Here is a 21,555-nt window from a genome sequence, read left to right on the forward strand (position 1 = left end):
CTTTTAAGATATCTTCAGGTAGACTTCCTCTCCCTTCCCCTTACAACTCAGAAGTTTCAGTTTGGGTTTTTAAAATGTTTTTGAGGTAGTAGCCTTTTATTTTTGACTGTTCCTTAAGAATAATTATTGTTTTACACACATGAAAAATTTTACTTTTAATTTCTGAAATGTTATGTTTTTTATGATTGGTTTTTAATTTTTAGGGAATCCCTTTCTTTCTATACAATTCAGGAATTGACTGGGCAGGTTCTAACTGGAACTGACGTATTGGCAGTTGGTCAGTGCATGTAAGAAAAGAGTGGGCTTTTCCTCAACTACTACTATTTCAGAGAGCCAAAAGCTGAAGAGCTTGAGAGAGTTTTCCACCTGAGCTTGAAATCTCAAAATTAGGAATCCTGTGATAATATCAAAAAGAGTTATAAGCAAGTAATTTTCCTTACTTCCTAGGAATAAACTGCTTTCCATCAAGGCTGTATACAGCATTTCATTAAATGCATATGGGAAAATACCAATCAAAAGATGTGGACGAAATTCATCTGATTTTGTTGTGTGTTGATGCTTGTTTAAAATGGGCCTTGTTTAACATTTTAAAATTAACCTGATCATGAAATCTTTGTTTTTGAAGCAGTCTTTCCAGAAACGACAATTTACCTAAACTTCGGTGGCTTTGTTTACTTGTATTTTGAAGAAATGGCTTAAGTCTCTCAAGAAATTAGTGGATTTTCAGAAAAACGTTGCTTTGCATTGTAATCAACCATGGTTTTAGATTTCTGAGTTTCCATGGTTCCATAAGTGTTCTCATGCAGGAATACTTTTACAGTTGGATTTTTGTTAATTTTACAGATCCTTCAGCTGATGAATTAAGGAGGTTAATAATGTTGCATGGTGGCCAATACCATGTGTACTATTCCAGAGCTAAAACAACGCACATCATTGCCACAAATCTTCCAAATGCCAAAATAAAAGAACTGAAAGGGGAAAAGGTGGTTCGACCAGAATGGATCATAGAAAGGTAAAATTAGAAGGATAGTGATCTGACTGTTTCATTTTGCATTTGGTTCACTTCAGTGTGAGTGGCTTCTCCCTTTAAAAAAAGAAAATGTCTAGAAAAACTACGTTCTGAAAGGTATTAGGATTGATTTATGGTTTTATTTTTAATTGAGTATTGTATTTTTATTACAATCCAATTTGTTTTTTATTTGATCAGACCACACACTAGAAAAATTGCAATTTTTGAAAAAAAATCTTGAATATTTCCAGATTTGGGGTGGCCTGTGGCCCTGCTGCCACCACTCTAGTCCGGGGCCCAACCACTCCAGGTAGGGGGAGGCATGGGGCCTTGCTACCGCCGGTCCCGGACCACTGCTCAGAGGCAGCGCCTGGGACCAGTTGCCTGGGGCCGATGGAGCAGCAGCCGGTGCCGCTGGCCCTAGGGCCGCCCCAGCTGCTTGGGCGGCCCTGAGGTCAGCCACACCAGCCACTGCAGCTACCAAAGTCACGGAGGTCCTGGAAAGTCACGGAATCCGTGACTTCCATGAAAGAGTCGCAGCCTTACTCATAAGGACTGAAAGTTCCCTCTCCCTGATGTGCCACCCATGAGCCTTAGTAGGTTTTTTAATCAACTGCTGCCTGTACGATGGTGTGTCAGGCTCATCTGGGCTGACATGCCTTATAGGCTTGTTGAACACTGAAGTGCCCATTAAAGCTTGTCAGGGTTCAGAGATGGAGGAGGTAGTCCTGGGGAGTGAAGAACCCCAATGCGGTGTCCCATATATCTTCCTTGGACCCCATGCAACGTAGGGAAGGGGTTCCTCACTCCCTATTATCCGCTGGCTTGGGAGTCAGGGAGGAACAGGCAGTGCAGTGGATGAAAGTGGAAGGGACACCCAAACACTCTAATTTTGCTTTACTGCCCTACGCCTTCTTCCAGCTTCATTATTTCTGCCTACTTGCCCCCTCCCCCATCTTTGTTTCTGCCTTCCTTTAGCTATTAGGAGGCTAGCCCCAATCCCCTGGATATTATGCCAACTGGAAGGGAGCTCAGTCCTGTGTAGTTCCTGTTTTATGCAAGAAGTTCTCACTGTATGTTCTCACTTCTTGGGAGGACTATAGATTCAGGACTCCCCCTCAACAGGATGATGGGAGGCAACAGATTAACAGGAGATTTTCTGGCCAGCAGACCGACAAGCCTGTTCCTTCCCTTCCCTCTCTTCCCCTGTTTATGGTGTCCACATTTTTAAAAGTATGTTGAAAAATTGGAGAGGATGCAGAAAAGCACACAAAAATTATTCAAGGGCTGGAGAAGGAGCTCAGTCTGTTTATCTTGTCAAAAAGATTGAGAGATGACTTGATTAATGTATAGGCACCTTCATGGAGGAGAAAATACTGGGTGCAGGAGTGGTCTTTAATCTGAGAGCAGAGAAAGTCATAACAAGAGCTATTGGCTGCAAGGTGAAGAGAGACCAATTCAAATTAGAAATAAGTAGTTAATTTGGAACAGGTGAGGGTGATTTAACCAGTGGAATAAACTACCATTTCCACCTCTTGCTATTTTCAAGACAGAATGCCTTTCTGGAAAATATGCTTTAGTCAAATAAGTAATGAGGCTTAAATACAGGGGTAACTGGATGAACTTTAATGGCCTTTGATATACAGGTCAGGCTGGGTAATCTAATAGTCCCTTCTGGTCTTCAAATCTACATATCAGTGAGTGTTCTCTCACAGTTTGGATCAGAGCCTCCAAGATCTGATGTAAGCAGAGTTAATCCTAAACCTAATTCAACCTGATCATTCTAAAGGAAATAGTGAAGACCCCTAAGAAGAGAGATTCTAACCACATCTTTTTAAAGGTTGGAAATTTGCCAACATGATACATGTCTTTAAAAATGTTGTCAAGAGATTCCAGAAATTAGTCTGGTGAGATTCACCTAATTTCCAGGGGGAACCTCTGCTCCTATTTTGTAATTAAGCATAAAGTAAAATACTAGAATAAATATAAGCTGGTGTAGTCAAACCAGTTCAAGTTCTTTAAGAGATATTATGTCTCTCCAACATATTAGTTCTTTGGAAAATGTAATGAAATGGAAAATACTGACTAGAAGGACATAATATACTTGGCTTTTCTACCGCTTTTAATAAGACTTCTCATGAGAAACACTTAGAAAATAATGATGGGATAAAGGAAATATTATGGCGAGCTTAAAAATTGGTTAAGTTGTGTGTTTAAAAAAAAAAGTCAACATGAACAGTTCTTTATAGTAAAGACCAATTAATAGTACATTGAAATTAAGTGTTGAGACTGTTAATATATTACGGCTTGATCCTTTGAGGCACCTAGTGACTCCAGTGTGAATTGAGAATGCAGCACCTTGAAAGATCAGAATCTTAATTGGCAGAGAAAGTAAGTAGAAAACTGAAGTTTGATAACTTAATTGTTTAGATTAGTAAAATCTTCAGGGGGTTGTGACACATTCTAGGTAGATTTTAACACACACAGGAATTGAGGAGCATCATTGCAGATGAAATATATCAGGTATAAATTTAAAGCAATACACAAGCTGAAGTTATCAAAACATTGCAGCAGTTGAAGGAAATAGGATGTTTCAGCACATTGAAATAGATGTTGTATTGTAATACAAATTTTGTTTTACAAAATTAATGGTACATCGTCTGAAAAACTGGAGAACATCTCAAAAGAAAGATGTAGCAGAGGTTATAAAGATCCTGAATATGGTGATACAAAAATGATTAGTGGTTTTAAATATGAAAATAGATTGTAAAAGTTGAGATTTCATCTGGAAGTGAGAAGTTAGAGAGGAATTGCAGTATTCATATTTACTAGGGACACAGTGGAAATTGACAACGTGTCCTATGTTTTTTTTAAATCTCGTTCTATAATACAAGGAGGAGGAGAAACTGGAAATAAAAGGATTGAATAGCCTCACAAAATTCTGGTCCTCTCTTCCCCAGAGCTAGGTACGGTTTGTTCCCTTCCCCTCTCCCCCATGAGTTAATAAAAAGACACTTTATTCCCCAATAATAAAGGGTGGGATAATAGATGTTGTCCCTAGGCCAATACATTTTCATGGCAATTTTGTAAGTTTGATTTGGAAATAATAAAAGGAAATACTGTTTTATGAAGCATATAATCAGCCTATGGAATTCATTACTCCAGGAGGTCATTGGCATGTCTGTCTAGACTGCATTTTAAAACTTGTGGTAGAGAGTTTCAGGTCCTGGGTTTATAGACTTGGACTCGCTTTAGGGCTTTAAAAACATCTGTGTAGACCTTTGAGCTTCAGCCCAACCCCAAGCATCTATGCAGCTGTTTTTACCGCAATAGTATGAGACCAGGTCTATAGACAAGGGCTCTGAGACTTATGCCAGTCTAGACATACCCATTGGGGCCTTGTCTACACTGGGATTTTAGCGGTTAATGCAGTATAATAGTGTTAATGATAGGTGTGTGACTGATGCAGCTACACCAATGGCTAAAATCTCAGCATAGAAAATACCAGTATTAAGTACTGTGTTTGTATTCAAAGTTGACAGGATAATTTTGTGACTGTCACTTTGGGTTATTCAGGTTCATGTGATGATATGAAAAAATTTTCATACTTCAGGAGTATAAATGCTTGGTTGCTGCACCAACATTTTTTATACCTGAAAGGTTTGAAATGTCATTTAATTCACAGTATTCATAAAGGAATATCATTTAAGTGGTATAAATATATCAAAATGTATTTAATTCATGTGTTTCAGGGACTTTCTCTATTGTAGCTGCTTTGATTACATCTTTCCCTAGAAACCTTCCCAGTTCTCTCTAAAAATGCTAACTAGTTTGTTTCTCTAATTGGGTAACATGATCTCCCTTTACATTCTTCCCTAATTGTAACATGACAGCCAATAGAGACTTTTTCCCCTGCCAAGTTCCTTAATCGAGTACAAGTCTCAGCTAGTTAGGAAATATATCATGGAGAAAAAAGTATTGAGGTGTTAATAAATAGTTTTGATAAATCATCTCTCTCTGTGTGTCCTCTCTTTAAAAGCTCTGAATCTAGTCTGATTACTTGATTCTCATATGTATCTCACCCCTCCCTGGGGTAAAAAGGACTTCCACATCAGCAACACCTCTGTTCCAAAGTGCAGTATGGAGATCTCTTCCTATGGTCAGGGTGGGGGGTAGTGGTTAGGAAGGGAGCACATCATCTCCTTCACCACCACGAAAAGAGATCAGGAAGGAAAGATAAAAATCTCATTCTGGGTGGGTTTTTGTTGTCAGGATCCCACTTTAAAGGAGAAGGGCTCCTGAGGAAGCTACCAGCTTCTCCAAGGCCTAACAGTGCAATTGGGTTAGAGACAGGGCATACCAGAAGCATGGAACTGGAATGATCAATGTCAAATCTTCATGAGAAGAACCTCTGGAGGCTTTCTCCTCTTCCCTACCAGTATATTCCCTTACAGGATGGGACAGTTGAGCCTGTAGAATTGCAGAAGCTGAGGGAACCCTTTAAAGTTGAATCAGATCCTAGTGAAATGCTCATCTCTGATTTTATGTTTTTTGTTTTTTTGTTTTTTTTTTTCTGGAGTGCATCTGTCTGTTACAGTGTTCAGAGTTAAATGGATTTCCCAGCACAGCATTGATCTGAGACAATTAATTGATAACATTTCTATTATATTGTGAATATGCAGTACCTAAAGTCCAGAATTTGGAACTGAAGTACTGATGTCCATCAGACCAATAAACTAAAATTTATGTTCTGACCCCTTTTAAAGCTACTTGCTTTTTTTGATTAAATCTGATGAATCAATATTTGTTGCACCTTTTTGGCTATAGTTGTACAGCAGTTATTGTAAGTGTGCTTAATTTTGGTCTATTATACTTCAAATAAAAAAAAGTGACTTTCACATCTTATATGCTTACTTTCTAGATTTCTTGAACAATCATTAAAATTCTTTTTAGCAGTTCAGAGTGTGTAAAGTATTTATCAATTTTTTTGTAATCCTACTTATTCTATCCTCATTTCATAGCTTGCACTTCTTACTTTTTTTAAAATTTAAAACAATTTTTCCCATTTAGGTGCAATACATCAACTCTTTAAAGGTTCAGATAACACAACTGAAATATATGGACAGTTAAAGGACTGCAGACAAAACCACGTATAGCAAGACAGCAGATTGTAATGATCAAAGTATTAGCCTATTATAACTAAGATAATGTTAGTTTACATATTTTTCTGAAAGCCTTGAGTGATAAACTTTCGCTTCTTTTCTGTTTCAGCATAAAAGCTGGACATCTCCTCTCATATATTCCATATCAGCTTTACACGAAGCAGTCAAGTGTTCAGAAAGGTCTCAACTTCAGTACCATATGCAAACCTGAAGATCCTATGCCAGGTCCTAGCAATATAGCTAAAGAGCTCAACAACAGGGTGTAAGTGTTTTCAGTCTGTTAATACTGACAAAGCTGTTGATCGGTCGGCTGTAATCAGTTTAAAATGATAATACTTATATAGCATTATATCACTTATCAAAGCATTTTACAAAAGAGGTGGTGTCATCCACATTTTACAGATGGAAAATCAGAGGCATAGAGATATGAAATAAGTCGTCTAGGGTCCCATAGTTATCCTCTTTTTGAGTCCAGTGCCTTGACCCCTGAACCACACTTTTCCATAATGTTTCTACTGTAGGACGCAATGCGTATAGCACACAGCTCTATGGAAACAGTGTGTGTTGCACACATTAAGAGAATCTGACCAGTGATACTGAAATTAGGTCTTTGGTTTAAAAAGAATAATAAATTGAGATAATTATTCTTTTGGTAAAGGTTTTGGAGCAAGTATAAATGAATATAGCTGAAAAAAATAAGTTCAAAATGTTGCAGTGCATAACTAGCCTGTGGACATTTTTCCGTCTGAGAATTTAGCAAAACTCAAAGGGTGGACATTTATATGGATAAGGAAAATGAAATATATTACAAAGGATTTAAAAAATATAAAGAACAAAATTGGAAGGGGAATAAACCCTACCACTTGTAGATACAAGTCAGTCTCTAACTGATTTGGGAGTGAGTGGGGTTAGGAAAAAATTTCCCCCTATGGACAGGTTATTCCACAGTTGCCCATTTTTAATGTCTCTCGCAGAATTCTCTGACACATCTGGTATTGGCTATAGTCTGAGACAGGATATTGGATTAGATGGGCCCCAGATCAGATTCAGAATGGTAGTTTATGTTCCTCTATGTCACATAAAAAAGTCAGTTAATACTTGTTTTAGTAGATTGTAGATCTAATCCTGCATAGCGGTGCTGAAGGAGGATTAAGTGGTGACAGATGAAAGAGCTCCTACTGTATGTACATGCGAAACATTTCTTTTTTGCTTACATTCATCTGTAGGTGATATTATAGTAACCTAAACCCTAGTTTAATATTACGTTCGTAATAATTTTGGGATGAAAAGAATATCCAGGCTTTCATAAGTATCTAACATAACCATTCTGAATTTTAAAACTTACTGTATACTATGACTATATTAAGTCAGTGCCACTGGGAAACAGCTTCCCAAACACATAGCTATTCCAAAATATTGTTGATATGTTTAATGTAGTTTATAATTGCAGTAATCTTAGAAGAATTGTTATCACAGCTAATTAGCTTTCTGGTTTTACTTGCATGTCAAATAGCTAATTACCAGTCACCTTTTGAATGTTTGTTAAAATGGCTTTCTGTGGGAGTATTTAGGTTTTTCTATAGACCAAGAATCCACTTAACTCTTGAAAAGTCTAATTTTAATCACACTTATATTCACTGGTATTATTATAGTATTACTCTTTGAGGTAAAAGTTTTGTCTTCACGATATCAAGGAAGAAGTAAACAGCTAATATACTGGACAACACTTACTGTTTATTTTTATACATACATAACATGCAAACAGTTTTTCTTAAAGAAAACAAATCTCCAAAAGCTGTGACTATTTTGAGTTTATAGATCTGGAACAAGTTTTAGCTAGGAGAAAACCAGATGGATTTCAACAAACTATCCTAAATCTTCCTCCAAAAAGGAGAAATAAGTTTTTGATCTTTGCAATTAACATTTTCTATTATACAAAGAGTGTAAAAATTGCATCTTTGGGATAAAATGGAAGATATTCCCTTCCAGCAATCTTACATTATTAGTGCTGTCCAAGGTATGGTTATGATTCCAAAAAAAAAAAAAATCCAAATTACTGTGTTGCTCATGGTTTTTCGTCAAATATAGCTTACTGTAAATCCAGAGAAAGTTGCCTTACTAATGAGAGAGCATGATTAATGCAGGAGTGACCTTTAACTCTTATATTAATAATAATATAGCGAATCTACAAAAGCTTTTTGTACCGAAAATACTGACTTTTTATGGTAAAAGATCATAGTTCAAACTTAGTAATAAAGTCATATAATCATCTACCTCTAATAACCTAGCAGGAGTTTGCATGTGAGCATTCAGAATCCCTAAATTATCTATGTTATTTGTATATGTATATGTAAACACTTAAAATTATTTCTTGATGAACTGTATCTTTGTTTTTTGTAAGGTTATTAAATAACATTTTCTTGTCTGTTCTAGAAATTGCGTAATAAAAAAGTATGAGACTGAAAATGAGATCAAAGCCAATGGCATCAGTAGCTGGAGTGAGGAAGAGAAAGAAGAAAGTGAAGATTTAGGCTTTATGGAGCTGGAGCAGGTCTTTTCTGGGAGGAAACAAAATGGAATTCAGCATCACAGAGACAGCACTGCCATTTTTAATGGACATGCTCATAATTCTACCAGTGCCTTACAGACACAGGATTGCGTGATGCCCTATGGCAATAGAGTTGCAAGCAGGTTATCTCCAGGCTCTGTGCCAGAGAAGGGGAAGACTGAAAAAGGCATCATTGACTTTAGAGACTGCACTATGCAGCAGTTGCAGGAAAGCAACAAAAACACAGATCTTTTAAAGAACCCACATAGGACTACGAGTAATTCATTCTCATCTTCATCTTTGCACAGTAATACTAAAATAAATGGTGCTCACCACTCCACTGTTCAGGGGCCTTTAAGCACAAAAAGCACTTCTTCAGTACCTACTCATAGCAAGGCCACTCCCTCATCATTGTCCAAACCTTTAGACTGCAGTTTTATTTCTGACTTTTACTCTCGTTCAAGACTGCATCACATATCTACATGGAAGTGTGAATTGACAGAATTTGTCAATACCCTGCAGAGAAAAAACAATGGTGTCTTTCCGGGAAGGGAAAAGTTAAAAAAATTGAAAGTGGGCAGGCCTGCACTTATGATAGCTGACACAGGTAGATACTTGTTTGACGGTTTTACTTAAAAAGATTCTCTATTTCTTCAGTCTTATGATAGGCAGCTGATCAAGATTAAACATGTGAGCTTTCTATATTCAGAAGGTTATGAGGTTATATGAAATAGCTACTTATGTGATTTTGATAAATGAACGTCTGAAGGGCCTTCTTCATTTTTTAATTTTAAAAGCAAATTGTGACTTAATATGAAATTCAGTTGTAAATACAATTCTTTTCTGTAGAATTATTAATTAATTCTTCCAGAGATTGCCAAGCTATTTTGGGTTCTTGAGGATAAACACTTTTATCTATACAAACAAAGGAGGTATTTGGTCTTACATTTTTCTTTGAAAATCTAACTCGCTACTTCTTACAGTTCATACTGAAGATTTCTAAGTTGAGTAGCAGTTGGAAATGATCTATAATCGAAATGAGAATTTTTTAGCAAGACTGCTACGTGCTCTTGGATCTTTGTGACCCTTCTTCATCTGGTCTAGAACAAAAATTGGCTCTGTAAGTGTGCTGCAGTGCATGCAGATGCCATACTGAAGTTATTCATGTAAAGAACAAAATGACCAGAACTTAAATATTTAAAGTATAGTAGTAGCCTAAATATTATTTTTCATCTTATATCTTTAGCAATATCTCCTTGAACATGCAGAACTATTCTTCCTAATTAACTAAGGATGAAAGGCAGACCATTACTTCTAGTAGAGATTTTTATTTCTTTAAGGTATCAAACTGTCATTATGTATTCCTTTGTTTTCCCTAATTGTATAATATTGAGCAATACTTTTCTTTAAAAAAAATAAAAAGACAGGTGATAGATGAGATAAAATGATTAAATGTTTGAAAACAGGGCCTTAAAAACAGTTTATTTCCTCTCATTGTTTGCCATTTGACAAATGAAGCAATTCAGTTTTCTTGATCTGAAATACTTTTTCATGATGGAGTGTTAGGTATTGTCCACACTTGGAATTTGCTCCAATGTCAGTGGTTGGTGGCCAGTCACCAGTGTAACTGCACCAGTTCAAATTCTATAGTGTACATGGGGAAATTATTATAAGTGACAATTGATCTAATGGAGCTTACCCCAGATTCAAGCAGGAGTAAGCTGCATCAGTGTAAATTGCAGCTTATAGCTGTTTTGCTTTCCTATGCTAGGTTTTGCACCTGTGTAGGTACACTGATGACTGAAATTCCCATTATAGAAAAGGTTTTTAAATCATTCAACACTTTGAATGAACAGAGAAGATTGTGCAGAGATAATGACTGCTCTGATCTTTGATCAAAAACTGAAGAAGCATTCCATTGCAGATTGAATTTTAGCATGGTGAATATTAAGACTTAGTTATTAGTGTGTATATATAGTAAACTCCTGGAAACAGACTTGTTTTAACAAGGTGAAGAATTTTAATTTTGAGAACATAAAAAGGATATCATGGGGTATGATGCCTCACTTAGTAGACTTACGGCTACATTTCCACAATGTTGTTATATTGCATTCTATTATTTTAGTGCATTGAATAGTATACAATTTATTTTTTCCTTAAAGGCAGTTTAATAGTTGGGTGGGGAATATTATAAAAATAACTTCGGTGTGTTTGGAAACGTCTTATATCAGTCCTTGATGACTAACGTGAATACTGCAAAAATTGTAAATTAGGTTTCAAAATTTCTGTTTGTATTTGTTTATACCAGGTAATGTTTCTGTCTTAAGTTCATCCAAGCATCAGCGCTGTATAATGCACATGGATATGGATTGCTTCTTTGTATCAGTTGGTATTCGAAATAGGCCTGATCTCAAAGGTCAGTTTCATATATTTTTAAATGTCAAAAATCACTTATACAGTACTGAAAATGCACTTGCTGACAACAAGGAAAGTTGATTTGGTGAGTGCTTTTCTTCTAATAACTTTGCCCGATGGTATGAGAGCAATGCTCATATTGCCAGGTTATATTGCTCAGTGCCCCACACTCAGTGAATACATGTGGAAGAAACAGAGTGGAATTCTTGCTGCCTTCTTTCCAGCATTTAGTACCAAGGAAAAGAAGAAAATACTTTCCCCACTCTCAGCAGCCAAAGGTGTGAAAAGGTGAAAAACGGAGATACATAACCCCTCCAAAACTAGAAATGGGGGGAGAGCTGGGCTATATCTGAACCCTGTTGGGATGACTTATCTTTTATTATTATTAAGCATAGGCAACCTGAATTCAGGTATTTCCTAATTTAGGGGTGCCTGATTTTGCAACTCTTAATGGTCTTTGAACATTTTTTCCTATGTAATTTCCTAGGCTTTGGGGGGGGCTTAACTTGAAGAACAGAAATTATATGTGGAACTATTTTGAACCTCTCCTGCATGAGTCATCAGCAGGCTATGACTGCAGAAGATGTAAATCCACAGCACAGATCCCTACCTGATAAACTAAAGGAGTAACTGGTAGTAATACTATGCAGTTATCTTTTCCAGTGTCTTATGCAACTGTTTGCCAGAGAGCAGAGGAATGTTGAGGATCAGAAATCCTGGGTTAAGTCCTGGCTGTGGAAGGGGAAGTGGTCACATGGTTACAGACAGCATAGATAATCATATAGATTTAGCACAAGCATTTTGAAAGGCAGCGTGGATACCAAATGTGATTTTTTTGTTTGTTTTTTGTTTCTGTACCCCATTTGTAAATAGTCAGAATGATGCTTGCCTGTTTTCTAAGGTAAGCGATATGTGGCCTTTTGCTTAATAAGAGCAGTCAAGTGGAAAAGGAAAGAACATAACTCTTTGTCTCCTTGGTCCTAGCTCAGTACGCTTTCCCATAGGCCAAAAGATATTCTACTGCTATACCTGTCCAGACCTTTTGCTATGGGGTCTGGGAGAAAGTGCATACAGAGGGACATTGAGGCAAGGGAGCATACTCACTGAGGCTGGTGAGCATGCTCAATGCAGATGGAATGTTCAGAGATTTTACCGGTTAGCTCTACTGTGCAAATGGCAAATGTTGTAAGTTTATAAGTCTGCCAGATCTGGATGTATTTTCATAGGGATGCAGGTGCCTCTCTGACACCAGGGCTATCTCCCTGCCAAATATCAAATCTCTGTTATGGAAAGAGAGGCTAGAGCTTCTAATATTTTATTTATACATATAAAATTAAAAATAGATTTGCAAACATAAAAAAATACAATCTGTTCTTTAAACCTGTTCATGGAAGTGGTTGCACTGTTTGTGCTGAAGTGTTCCAAAAAAATTCAGCCTGAAAGAGACAAGCATGGAAAAGTTCAGAGGTGATTAAAATGGGGAAAGGTTAGGCCAGAATGGTCAGTGGTTAGACCTGGTCTAAACATAGAGTTATGACTGGCTTAACAAGTCTTTCACCATTTTAGTTAAACTGTTACACCTTTGTGTGTGGACTGTTTTATACCAGTTTAAACCTCGTTTACATTAGCTTACTTTAGTTAAATGGCAGGTGCAAAGTAAATTGATGTAAGATGGCAATGCATAGAGGTTGCAATGGTTCGACTAAATTGGTACAATATCAGATAGCTAGTTAGGCTGTGCATCTTCTGTTTAGGCAAGTCCTTATACGCAAACTAGCATAGCTGGATTTTTAGTGTTTGTTTCAAAGGATTTCTCTTTTCTCCTCCTTTTGACATGAGATTGTAACCAGTTAACTAAACTATTGTTTCTAATGCATGTCACTTCCTTAACTGCTGCTTCCTTAATGCTAGAAGATTAGATAACGCTGAAAGAATGGTGTTGAAAGAAGCGAACAAAATTAAAGTAAACATTGTCAGAAACTTTGCCTTGGTGTGCTATTGTTGTAAATATTTATTATATAAGAACTTTAATTAACTTAATTATTCTTCACAGGAAAACCAGTGGCTGTTACAAGCAACAGAGGTGCTGGAAGGGCACCACTTCGCCCTGGTGCAAACCCACAGATGGAATGGCAATATTACCAGAATAAGATATTGAATGGCAAAGCAGGTACAAAAATGAGTCTGATTTTAAAATCACAGTGCTGATGAAGAATCTCTCATTTAAAGTTATAAAAAATTAAGGATAAATATTTTTCACTGAGCTGACTTTAGAGAGAGAGATTAATGTTTGACAGGATAGTGGTCTCTGACAACAATATAAATTGCTTCTGTAATAGTTTGCCATCATTACATTCTGCTAATTAATTTTGTTGAGAATGGACATATATTTTAGGGTAACTTATTTTTTATTTCCTTTTTGGTTAGGGTTGGGAATAAAGTATAGTGCTTTGGTAAATGTGTATGTCCTGTTTGAAAAATAAGATAAACATAGACCATCTGTGATCATTTGCACCTGAGTAACAGTATATCACAGAGGATCCAGTACAAAATATCAAAAGTTAAGGTTGCTAAAAGGACTTATTAGAAAGCATAGGAGAACTGTACAAACACCAGCATGTTACCGATGAGAAATTGGCTGCTAAGATATAGGTATACGTCTTTGAGCTATATATGTCTTAACCTGTAGACTTAATGTAGCTTCGTTTTAGAATATTTCAGTTGCTGGAAAGCCCCTGAAGAATTCAATGAATTCTGTCCTCTCACTATCAGGATTGTTCCCTCTAAAGACAGGCATCTGTTGTTGATTATTAAAGATTTCTCATTCTCCCACAGTACTTTAGAAACTGTTTTTATTACATTTTGTGTTCTGAAGTAGCAATATACAAGTGTCAACAATAAATTACTGTAAGACAGCATTTAAGACTAGGTGTGTTCATACAATCTGAAGTATGTTTACTATGGAAAAAAGTGACACACTAAAAATAAATAGCTTTTCATATTTATTTTCCCAGTTATTTTATTAATTTTTCTCAGTTTAGAAGTTTAAAGAGGTTTCTAACCACTATCATTTAATTTCAGCTTGATTTCTGGAAATCAGATTATTTTTCACTTCTTACATTAGCAGCAGAATCAACGAATAGCGTTGGATTAGAATTTATACCACAGTTAGTAATTTTGTTGATGTGCAAGGTAGACTAGAATAGTTTGATTTTCCACAACTATGTTGTTTCTGTAGTATTAACGGTAAAAAGTTGGCTATGTCAATAAATTAAGCAGATCCTGGAAGAAAAATGGAAAGCAGATATCTTCCGTAATAGATGCCCTTTGTCATTTTGCAATAGCATAATCACAGTTTAAAACAGGAAGAAAATAAAAAATATAGAACCCATTGTCGCTCCACCTTTTCTTAGTGCCTTTCAGGATGTTCAAACTTAATCAAATTGATTCCTAGTGCCATGTGTAAGACTGAGTAGTTTATAATAAGGGCAGTTATTGCTTATAGGGATTTAGCCTTGTTGCACAGTTTGTCAATGAACAGTTGGTAGCATAGTTCTAAACATAGGCACTCTACAACATTTTCCAGGCCAGTGTATTTTGATAAGAAGGTCATTTGTTACAATTTAGAAATGTCTTGGAAAGCTAGCTAGTTAAATAAAATTGAGGAAGATTAGCTAAGAATAACATACTATGTATGATACACAAATTCCACAGTATCTCTTCTATGATATTCAGTGTGCAAGGTTTCACTGGAGCTCAGGTTCAGTATGTTACAAACTCATTGTTCTTTATTGCAGCAGCTTTTTCTGGAAGTGCGCACATTCAGACCTTTTACTTCAGCATCCTCCCTTGCTGGCAGGCAGCTCTTTCTTTCTTCCTGCGCAGCCTGTAGTTTGCCAAAAGGTGTGATGTTTTGTTTTGTTTTGTTTTTTTCCCTCCCTGGCACTCTTTTTAAAGTATGTATCTTATTAACTACAGGTTCATTACATTTTTAAAAAGTCTCTTTTTATTAATTTTATCTCAACTTAGCAAACTTATATCAAGAGAGACTATTATAGATTTTCATTAAAAGTATCAGATTGTCGTCTTGAGGAGAACAAAATGAATTTAGTGATTGAGTATTACTTTTTAGCATTAATTGAAAAGGTGGTACTGCTAACTAACTCTAACTTTGCTACATCCTAGATAGTGTACATGAAGCACTTCACAGCAGGAACAAACTATGCTGTGCACTGCATGTAAATATGGTCCAGTAGGCATATAGGCCCATGTGAAACAAACTTAAATCTATTTTCTAAAGATATCAAAAACCCAAAGGGCCAAATTGTGCTCTGTTAAACATGTACAACCTGTTGGGGATATACTTGTGTAAATGAGAAGAAAATTGGGCCCGAGTATTCTTTTTATTTAAATTCATTTTTACACCGATTCTCCTGTATAGAGCAAACTTCATTTGTTTGATGCCTCATGCTATCCAAACTGTTCTCTGATCTTGCCTTCTCCAGAACTTGCTTATTAGAAATAATGTTCCAAATTGAAAAAAATAGATACATAAATTCCTCTGACTCACTTAGTTTGGCCAGATACAGATTCCTTCAGCTTCAACTACTGCTTTTGCAAATTGCTTCTTCAGTGATACTGGTTCCTGCTTTTTGGTCTGGATTGCTGGACAGATATCTAGGATCAGTAGAATCTTGGATCCTTTATGAAATACTTCTTTTTTCTTTTTTGGATTCATCCAAAACTATATAACTTTGAAATTTAAAATTTGTTGTCTTTCTCACTCTGTGTGTCAATTTGGAGCAGTTTCCTGAGTGGTAGAAATTACACTCTGTTGATATCTTCTTTAACATTCATGTCCGAAAACTAAGGGATTAGTATACACACCCAATTCAGAGGTTGGGGTCTCTTTTCGTAGCCAGGATGTCCAAGACGTGGATATTTTTAGTCTTTCTTTCCCTCCACCCCTGTATCTCCAGTTTTCATTCTAAAGAGCAGCAGTTGTAACTATCATATTACTCACAGATTTATTCTCAGCGATTTCTTTTTCACAGACTTAGGGTCCTGGCCTCTGATTTCTCCATTTGTTGCTCCACATTCACCATGCATTTGTCTAGTTTCCCAGCTTTTGATGAGAGATTCTCTACCTTGCCTTCCAGTGAGGACAATGTGTTCTGCATTGCCCGGAATTTCACATGAAGTGACTCCATCAGCTCATGGGGGGATCTGCTCTGCTACGCTGTGGAAAAGGTCGACGAGCCCAATGAAGATAGACAAGATGACAACAACATCTCAGGCCAGGGCACAGGAAGGCACAGACTAAATACGTTGTTCTTGTCATTCTTATCTTTATTTGGGCCATAATTTTGCTCTTAATAAATTTGCAACTTCCGACATCTTAGGTAACTTAATGAGCCCATCAAACATTAAAACAAATTTTTAAGAAATAAAAAGACAAGTAAATTAGAAGTTCTATAGAAAGGCAGATGAGTCACATGAGTCAGATTCTGCCCCCCATTACAACACTTTCTTTGGTCTGATAACCACCTTTATGTGGAGATAGCAACATACTTCTTTTCAAACTAAAAATGTTAATCTGTAAGCTGTTGTCATACAGTATTATTGGGCACGTGCAGCTATAACTTGTATATTGTATTATATTACAAAGGTGTATTGTATTAAATAGACTGCAATAATGAAAACCAAATCTAAATTGTATATTATACTTTTCCTTTAAAGCAAGCAGTAGCTTTTTGTCCTTTGAGATTTCACCATTTAGAGTTCAGTTCTTGATTTCAGAGCTTTGGGTTTTTTGCAGCTACTTGATTTTTCTGGCTGACCTACAATTAAGAGTCAGTGTGCTTATCTAGAGATACTTAGCTACCATATTGATGTGCAGAGAATAAGAATCTGAATAGAATAGAGAATGCTTTACTTTTCCCCAATTTGCTGTATCTCTCTACCATACATTTCTGCATATGTATGTAGTACTCAGGTGGCTTGAATGATTCTTAAGTCTTTTTGTCTTAGCTCATTCAAAGTAGGTTTTATAGAATTAGCTAAAGATCTGTCTCATCCTTTTCTTTAATAGTCTGAGATTGGAGTATTTATTTAGCGTTGCATCATTTTGGTCCAGCGGACATTTGGAATGATATACTAAATCAGGTGCTTTTGAATCCCACTAAGAGAATTATCAGAGGCCAGTGACTGAAACGTTATCTGTGAATTTAACAATAAAGCTGAAAGTTGTGAAGGACATATAAGTATCCAGCAAGGCTTACATTTTTTTTGCTTATTTCCTGATCTGAAAATATTCTTGGTATTTTGTTTAACTTTTAAAATTCTGATTTGAGGTGTCTAAATTAAGTTACTTGATGTTTAGATTAAGTAATTACTAGAAAGTAGAGATGTCAGTACTAGGTTACAAGGAGGCTGAGCTGCAGAATTGCATTTTAAGTTGAAATTCTATATTCTTGTACTTTTTAACTTACTTTTTTTTTAAAAGGGGTGTAAATGACATTCTTTTGTTCAGACAAATGGTTGATAAGCTTTGAGTGTCTTGCATTTAGTTTATAGGTTGTAGCTTAAAGAAACCTCAGGAGTTTGGCAATTAAATCTGTTTTTACAACCATGTTAAGGGTATTAACGGTTCTCTCAACTCACAGTATTATTATAGTCTGAATTTTATTGGCCACTAGCCATCTACATGTTGGTCTCAGATAATGTGAAAAAAAGAAAGTATATTCATTCTTCAGTAGCATCATATTTTACTGTCCTCCAGAGATCAACCCCATAGATGGGTGTTAATATATTGGTAAGTTCTTTGTTGACCTAATCGGTTATTGGATGATTTAAACCAATATATTGTGAAGAAATTCCTCATCATAAAATATGAACACAGAAACTGCTGGAAAAAATTTCAGTTGTAAATCCATTGATTATTTGGAATGAAATAAGTCTTTTGAACCATTAAGACAATAATATAAGAACAAAATGTAAAATATTCTTTTCCAAGCAGAAAATAGAGTTCCTGATAAACTGGACTCATCAATCGGGGAGAATCCAGATTCTGCACAGATGAATGGAGCTGACTTGGATATCTCTGGTTTGTCAATGGCTGAAATTGCATCTTGTAGTTATGAAGCCAGGTAGATAGAAATTATTTGTCATCTTGATTGTAAAGTTCTGTCATACAGTGCTCACAGATGGCTAGTGAAATATCTATTTACATTGCTTAACTTCATCCAAACATGGAACACTTAGTCTTTGTTTCAGAAATTACATTTAAATAAATTATGCTAGGCACCAGCACAAGAAGGGAAAATGTGTTTCCTCTCCCTTTTTACTTTAGCTCATAACTCGAAACATGGTATTAATCAGTTCTCACAAGCTAAGATATTTCAGTTGGGCCAAGGCCACTAAAGAAAATCCGAGGTTCCATACAAAGTGATTGATTTAATAGGTGCCGTCCTTCTCTCTGAAACTGAACCACTGTTTTTTCATTGCATTAGGAATGTTGTACTATTGGAGGTCAGGCACAGATGAGGCATAAAATTAAAGTCCTGATCGCTTGTGATCACCAAATCTAACGGTAATTTTCCCACAAATTGTGTGCTGAATTCCCCAAATATCCTGGTCAAGAGGGGAACATCCAGCGCCTACAGTAACTTGTTTTAAATATAGTCTCAAAGATATATAATATATTGATATTTAGGGCTGTCAAGCAATTAAAAAAAATAATCCCAATTAATTGTGTGATTTAAAAAAAATTAATCCCGATTAATCACACTGTTAAATAGTAATAGAGTACTATTTATTTAAATATTTTTGGATATTTTCTACATTTTCAAGTATATTGATACAACACAGAATACAAAGTGTACAGTGCTAACTTTATATTATTTTTATTACAAATATTTGCACTGTAAAAAACAAAAGAAATAGTATTTTTCAATTAACCTAATACATGTACTGTAGAGCAATCTCTTTATCCTGAAAGCTGAACTCACAAATGTAGAATTATGTATTTAAAAAAGGCATTCAGAAATAACACAATGCAAAACTTTAGAGCCCATATGTCCACTCTGTCCTACTTCTTTTTCAGCCAATCGCTCAGAGAAACAAGTTTGTTTAAATTTTCAGGAGATAATGCTGCCTGCTTCTTGTTTACAATGTCACCTGAAAGCGAGAACAGGTGTTCTCATGGCACTGTTGTAGCTGACATCACAAGATAGTTACGTGCCATATGTGCTAAAGATTCATATTTCCCTTCATACTTCAACCACCATTCCAGAGGACATGCGTTCATGGCGAGGACTGGTTCTGCTCGATAACGATCCAACGATTGGAAGGCACTTCGGATTCTTAAACCTTGGATCGAGTGCTGTAGCTACCTTCAGAAATCTCACATTGGTACCTTCTTTGTGTTTTGTCAAATCTGCAGTGAAAGTGTTCTTAAAACGAACAACATGTGCAGGGTCATCATCCAAGACTGCTATAACATGAAATATATGGCAGAATGCAGATAAAACAGAGCAGGGGACATACAATTCTCCCCCAAGGAGTTCAGTCACAAATTTAATTAATGCTTTTTTTAAATGAGCATCATCAGCATGGAAGCATGTCTTCGGGAATGGTGGCCAAAGCATGAAGGGGCATACAAATGTTTAGCATATTTGGCATATAAATGCAGTGCTGGCTACAAAAGTGCCATGTGAATGCCTGTTCTCATTTCAGGTGACGTTGTAAATAAGAAATGGACAGCATTATCTCCCAGAGATGTAAACAAACTTATTTGTCTTAGTGGTTGGCTGAACAAGAAGTAGGACTGAGTGGACTTGTAGGCTCTTAAGTTTTACATTGTTTTGTTTTTGAGTACAGTTATGTAACAACAACAAAATCTGTATTTGTAAGTTGCACTTTCATGATAAAGAGATTGCACTATGGTGCTTGTATGAGGTGAATTTTTACAGTGCAAATATTTGTAATCAAAAATAATATAAAGTGAGCACTGTACACTTCGTATTCTGTGTTGTAATTGAAATCACTATATTTGAAAATGTAGAAAACATCCAAAAATATTTAATAAATTTCAATTGGTATTCTATTATTTAACAGTGTGATTAATCACGATTAATTTTTTTGAGTTAATTGCATGAGTTAACTGCGATTAATCAACAGCCTAATTGGTTCGTATGGCAAATAACACCCTTGCATTTATTATCACCATGGAACCATCGTTAGAGTATTATAGGGCAGATGAGCTGGTGGTTTGTTTGTTTTTTTTTTGGCTTGGTTTTGCAAAGATTTTATTATTTTATAGTTCAATATGTAACTTTACACAGTTGTGCTATTATAATAAAATAAACCACATTGATCCTCTTTCCTTCTCCATGCTCTAGCAGAGTTGTACTGTTTTACATAGTTCATGTTCTTTCATAGCTTGGAGCAGGAGATGGCAAGCTCTGTCTAAAATACATATTTAATTTTAAAATAAGTTACGATGTATATTCCCAATAGCCCCACTTCTGTTCATTGTTTGAGACACATAGCACAAAATCCTATAATTTTTGGATTTCATTACTATAGTGCAAGTCACTTTTTGCATCAATTAGACCATTTACATGAGTGGAGAAAACTCCTGTATATCTGTTCTTTGCCTGGAGTAGTGGTGCGGAAAAGTATGAATATTATTATTTATTTGTATTACTGTGGCATCTAGGAGTCCTAGGTATGGGCTGAAAATCCATTGTGCTAGGTGGTGCTGTACAAACTCTTTACCTTGTAAATATCTGAAATGTGATTTTTGAAAAAGGGAAGATTTATATAACTTACTTGATTTTATTTGATTTTAGACAAGTTGGGATAAAGAATGGAATGTTTTTTGGCCAAGCAAAACAGCTATGTCCAAGTCTTCAAGCAGTTCCATATGACTTCCATGCATACAAAGAAGTTACACAGACAGTGTATGAGACACTGGCCAGGTAAAGTGCATTATGTATTTGTATAATCTTTTGCAGCAATCAAGCATGTTTTCACTTGCTACATTCCCAAATGCCATTATGTGATCTAGGATTTTCATCTTCATGGGTCTGTTATCCCCATTTTTTTCCCCCTTTCAAACCATTCCCACCTCAGTTCTTCCTTTTGTAGTAACTTTTTATCTTGACTGGGTAATGGAGGGTAGTCAGTTTAGAGTGAGACTGCCTCCTGTGTTGCTCTGTATCTTTAGGTCAAATCCTGCAAAATGATCAACATCTGACTCCTGTAAAAGTCAGTGTCAAAACTTCCACTGACTTCAGTGGGAGAAGGCTGTGGCTTTCAATTGGCAAGTGTTGTATGTGCTGCTGCCCTTCCAAGACACCAACATTTCTTTAGACACACATTTTCAAGAACTGAATTTTTTTGGAATAAATTTAAAA

General features: G+C 36.0%; 1 protein-coding gene across 5 annotated transcripts in view; it reads left to right on the forward strand.

Moving 5' to 3' along the window:
* The window catches only part of REV1 (REV1 DNA directed polymerase), a 95,590-nt gene that overhangs the window by 22,157 nt on the left and 51,878 nt on the right, over positions 1-21,555 (forward strand). For 3 of the 5 annotated variants that reach the window (XM_084616759.1, XM_084616758.1, XM_084616757.1), the window contains exons 4-10: positions 844-1,012; positions 6,281-6,433; positions 8,605-9,326; positions 11,028-11,135; positions 13,188-13,304; positions 18,150-18,282; positions 20,989-21,117. In XM_084616759.1, coding sequence (XP_084472885.1) covers positions 844-1,012; positions 6,281-6,433; positions 8,605-9,326; positions 11,028-11,135; positions 13,188-13,304; positions 18,150-18,282; positions 20,989-21,117 — 1,531 coding nt within the window. Of the gene's footprint in view, positions 1-843; positions 1,013-6,280; positions 6,434-8,604; positions 9,327-11,027; positions 11,136-11,280; positions 11,413-13,187; positions 13,305-16,293; positions 16,447-18,149; positions 18,283-20,988; positions 21,118-21,555 lie in introns of all 5 variants that reach the window. The other 2 variants (XM_084616760.1, XM_084616756.1) reach the window with 2 other exon arrangements.

This window comes from Lepidochelys olivacea, assembly GCF_965140295.1.
Source record: "Lepidochelys olivacea isolate rLepOli2 genome assembly, chromosome: 1".
Classification (NCBI taxonomy): Eukaryota; Metazoa; Chordata; order Testudines; family Cheloniidae; genus Lepidochelys; species Lepidochelys olivacea.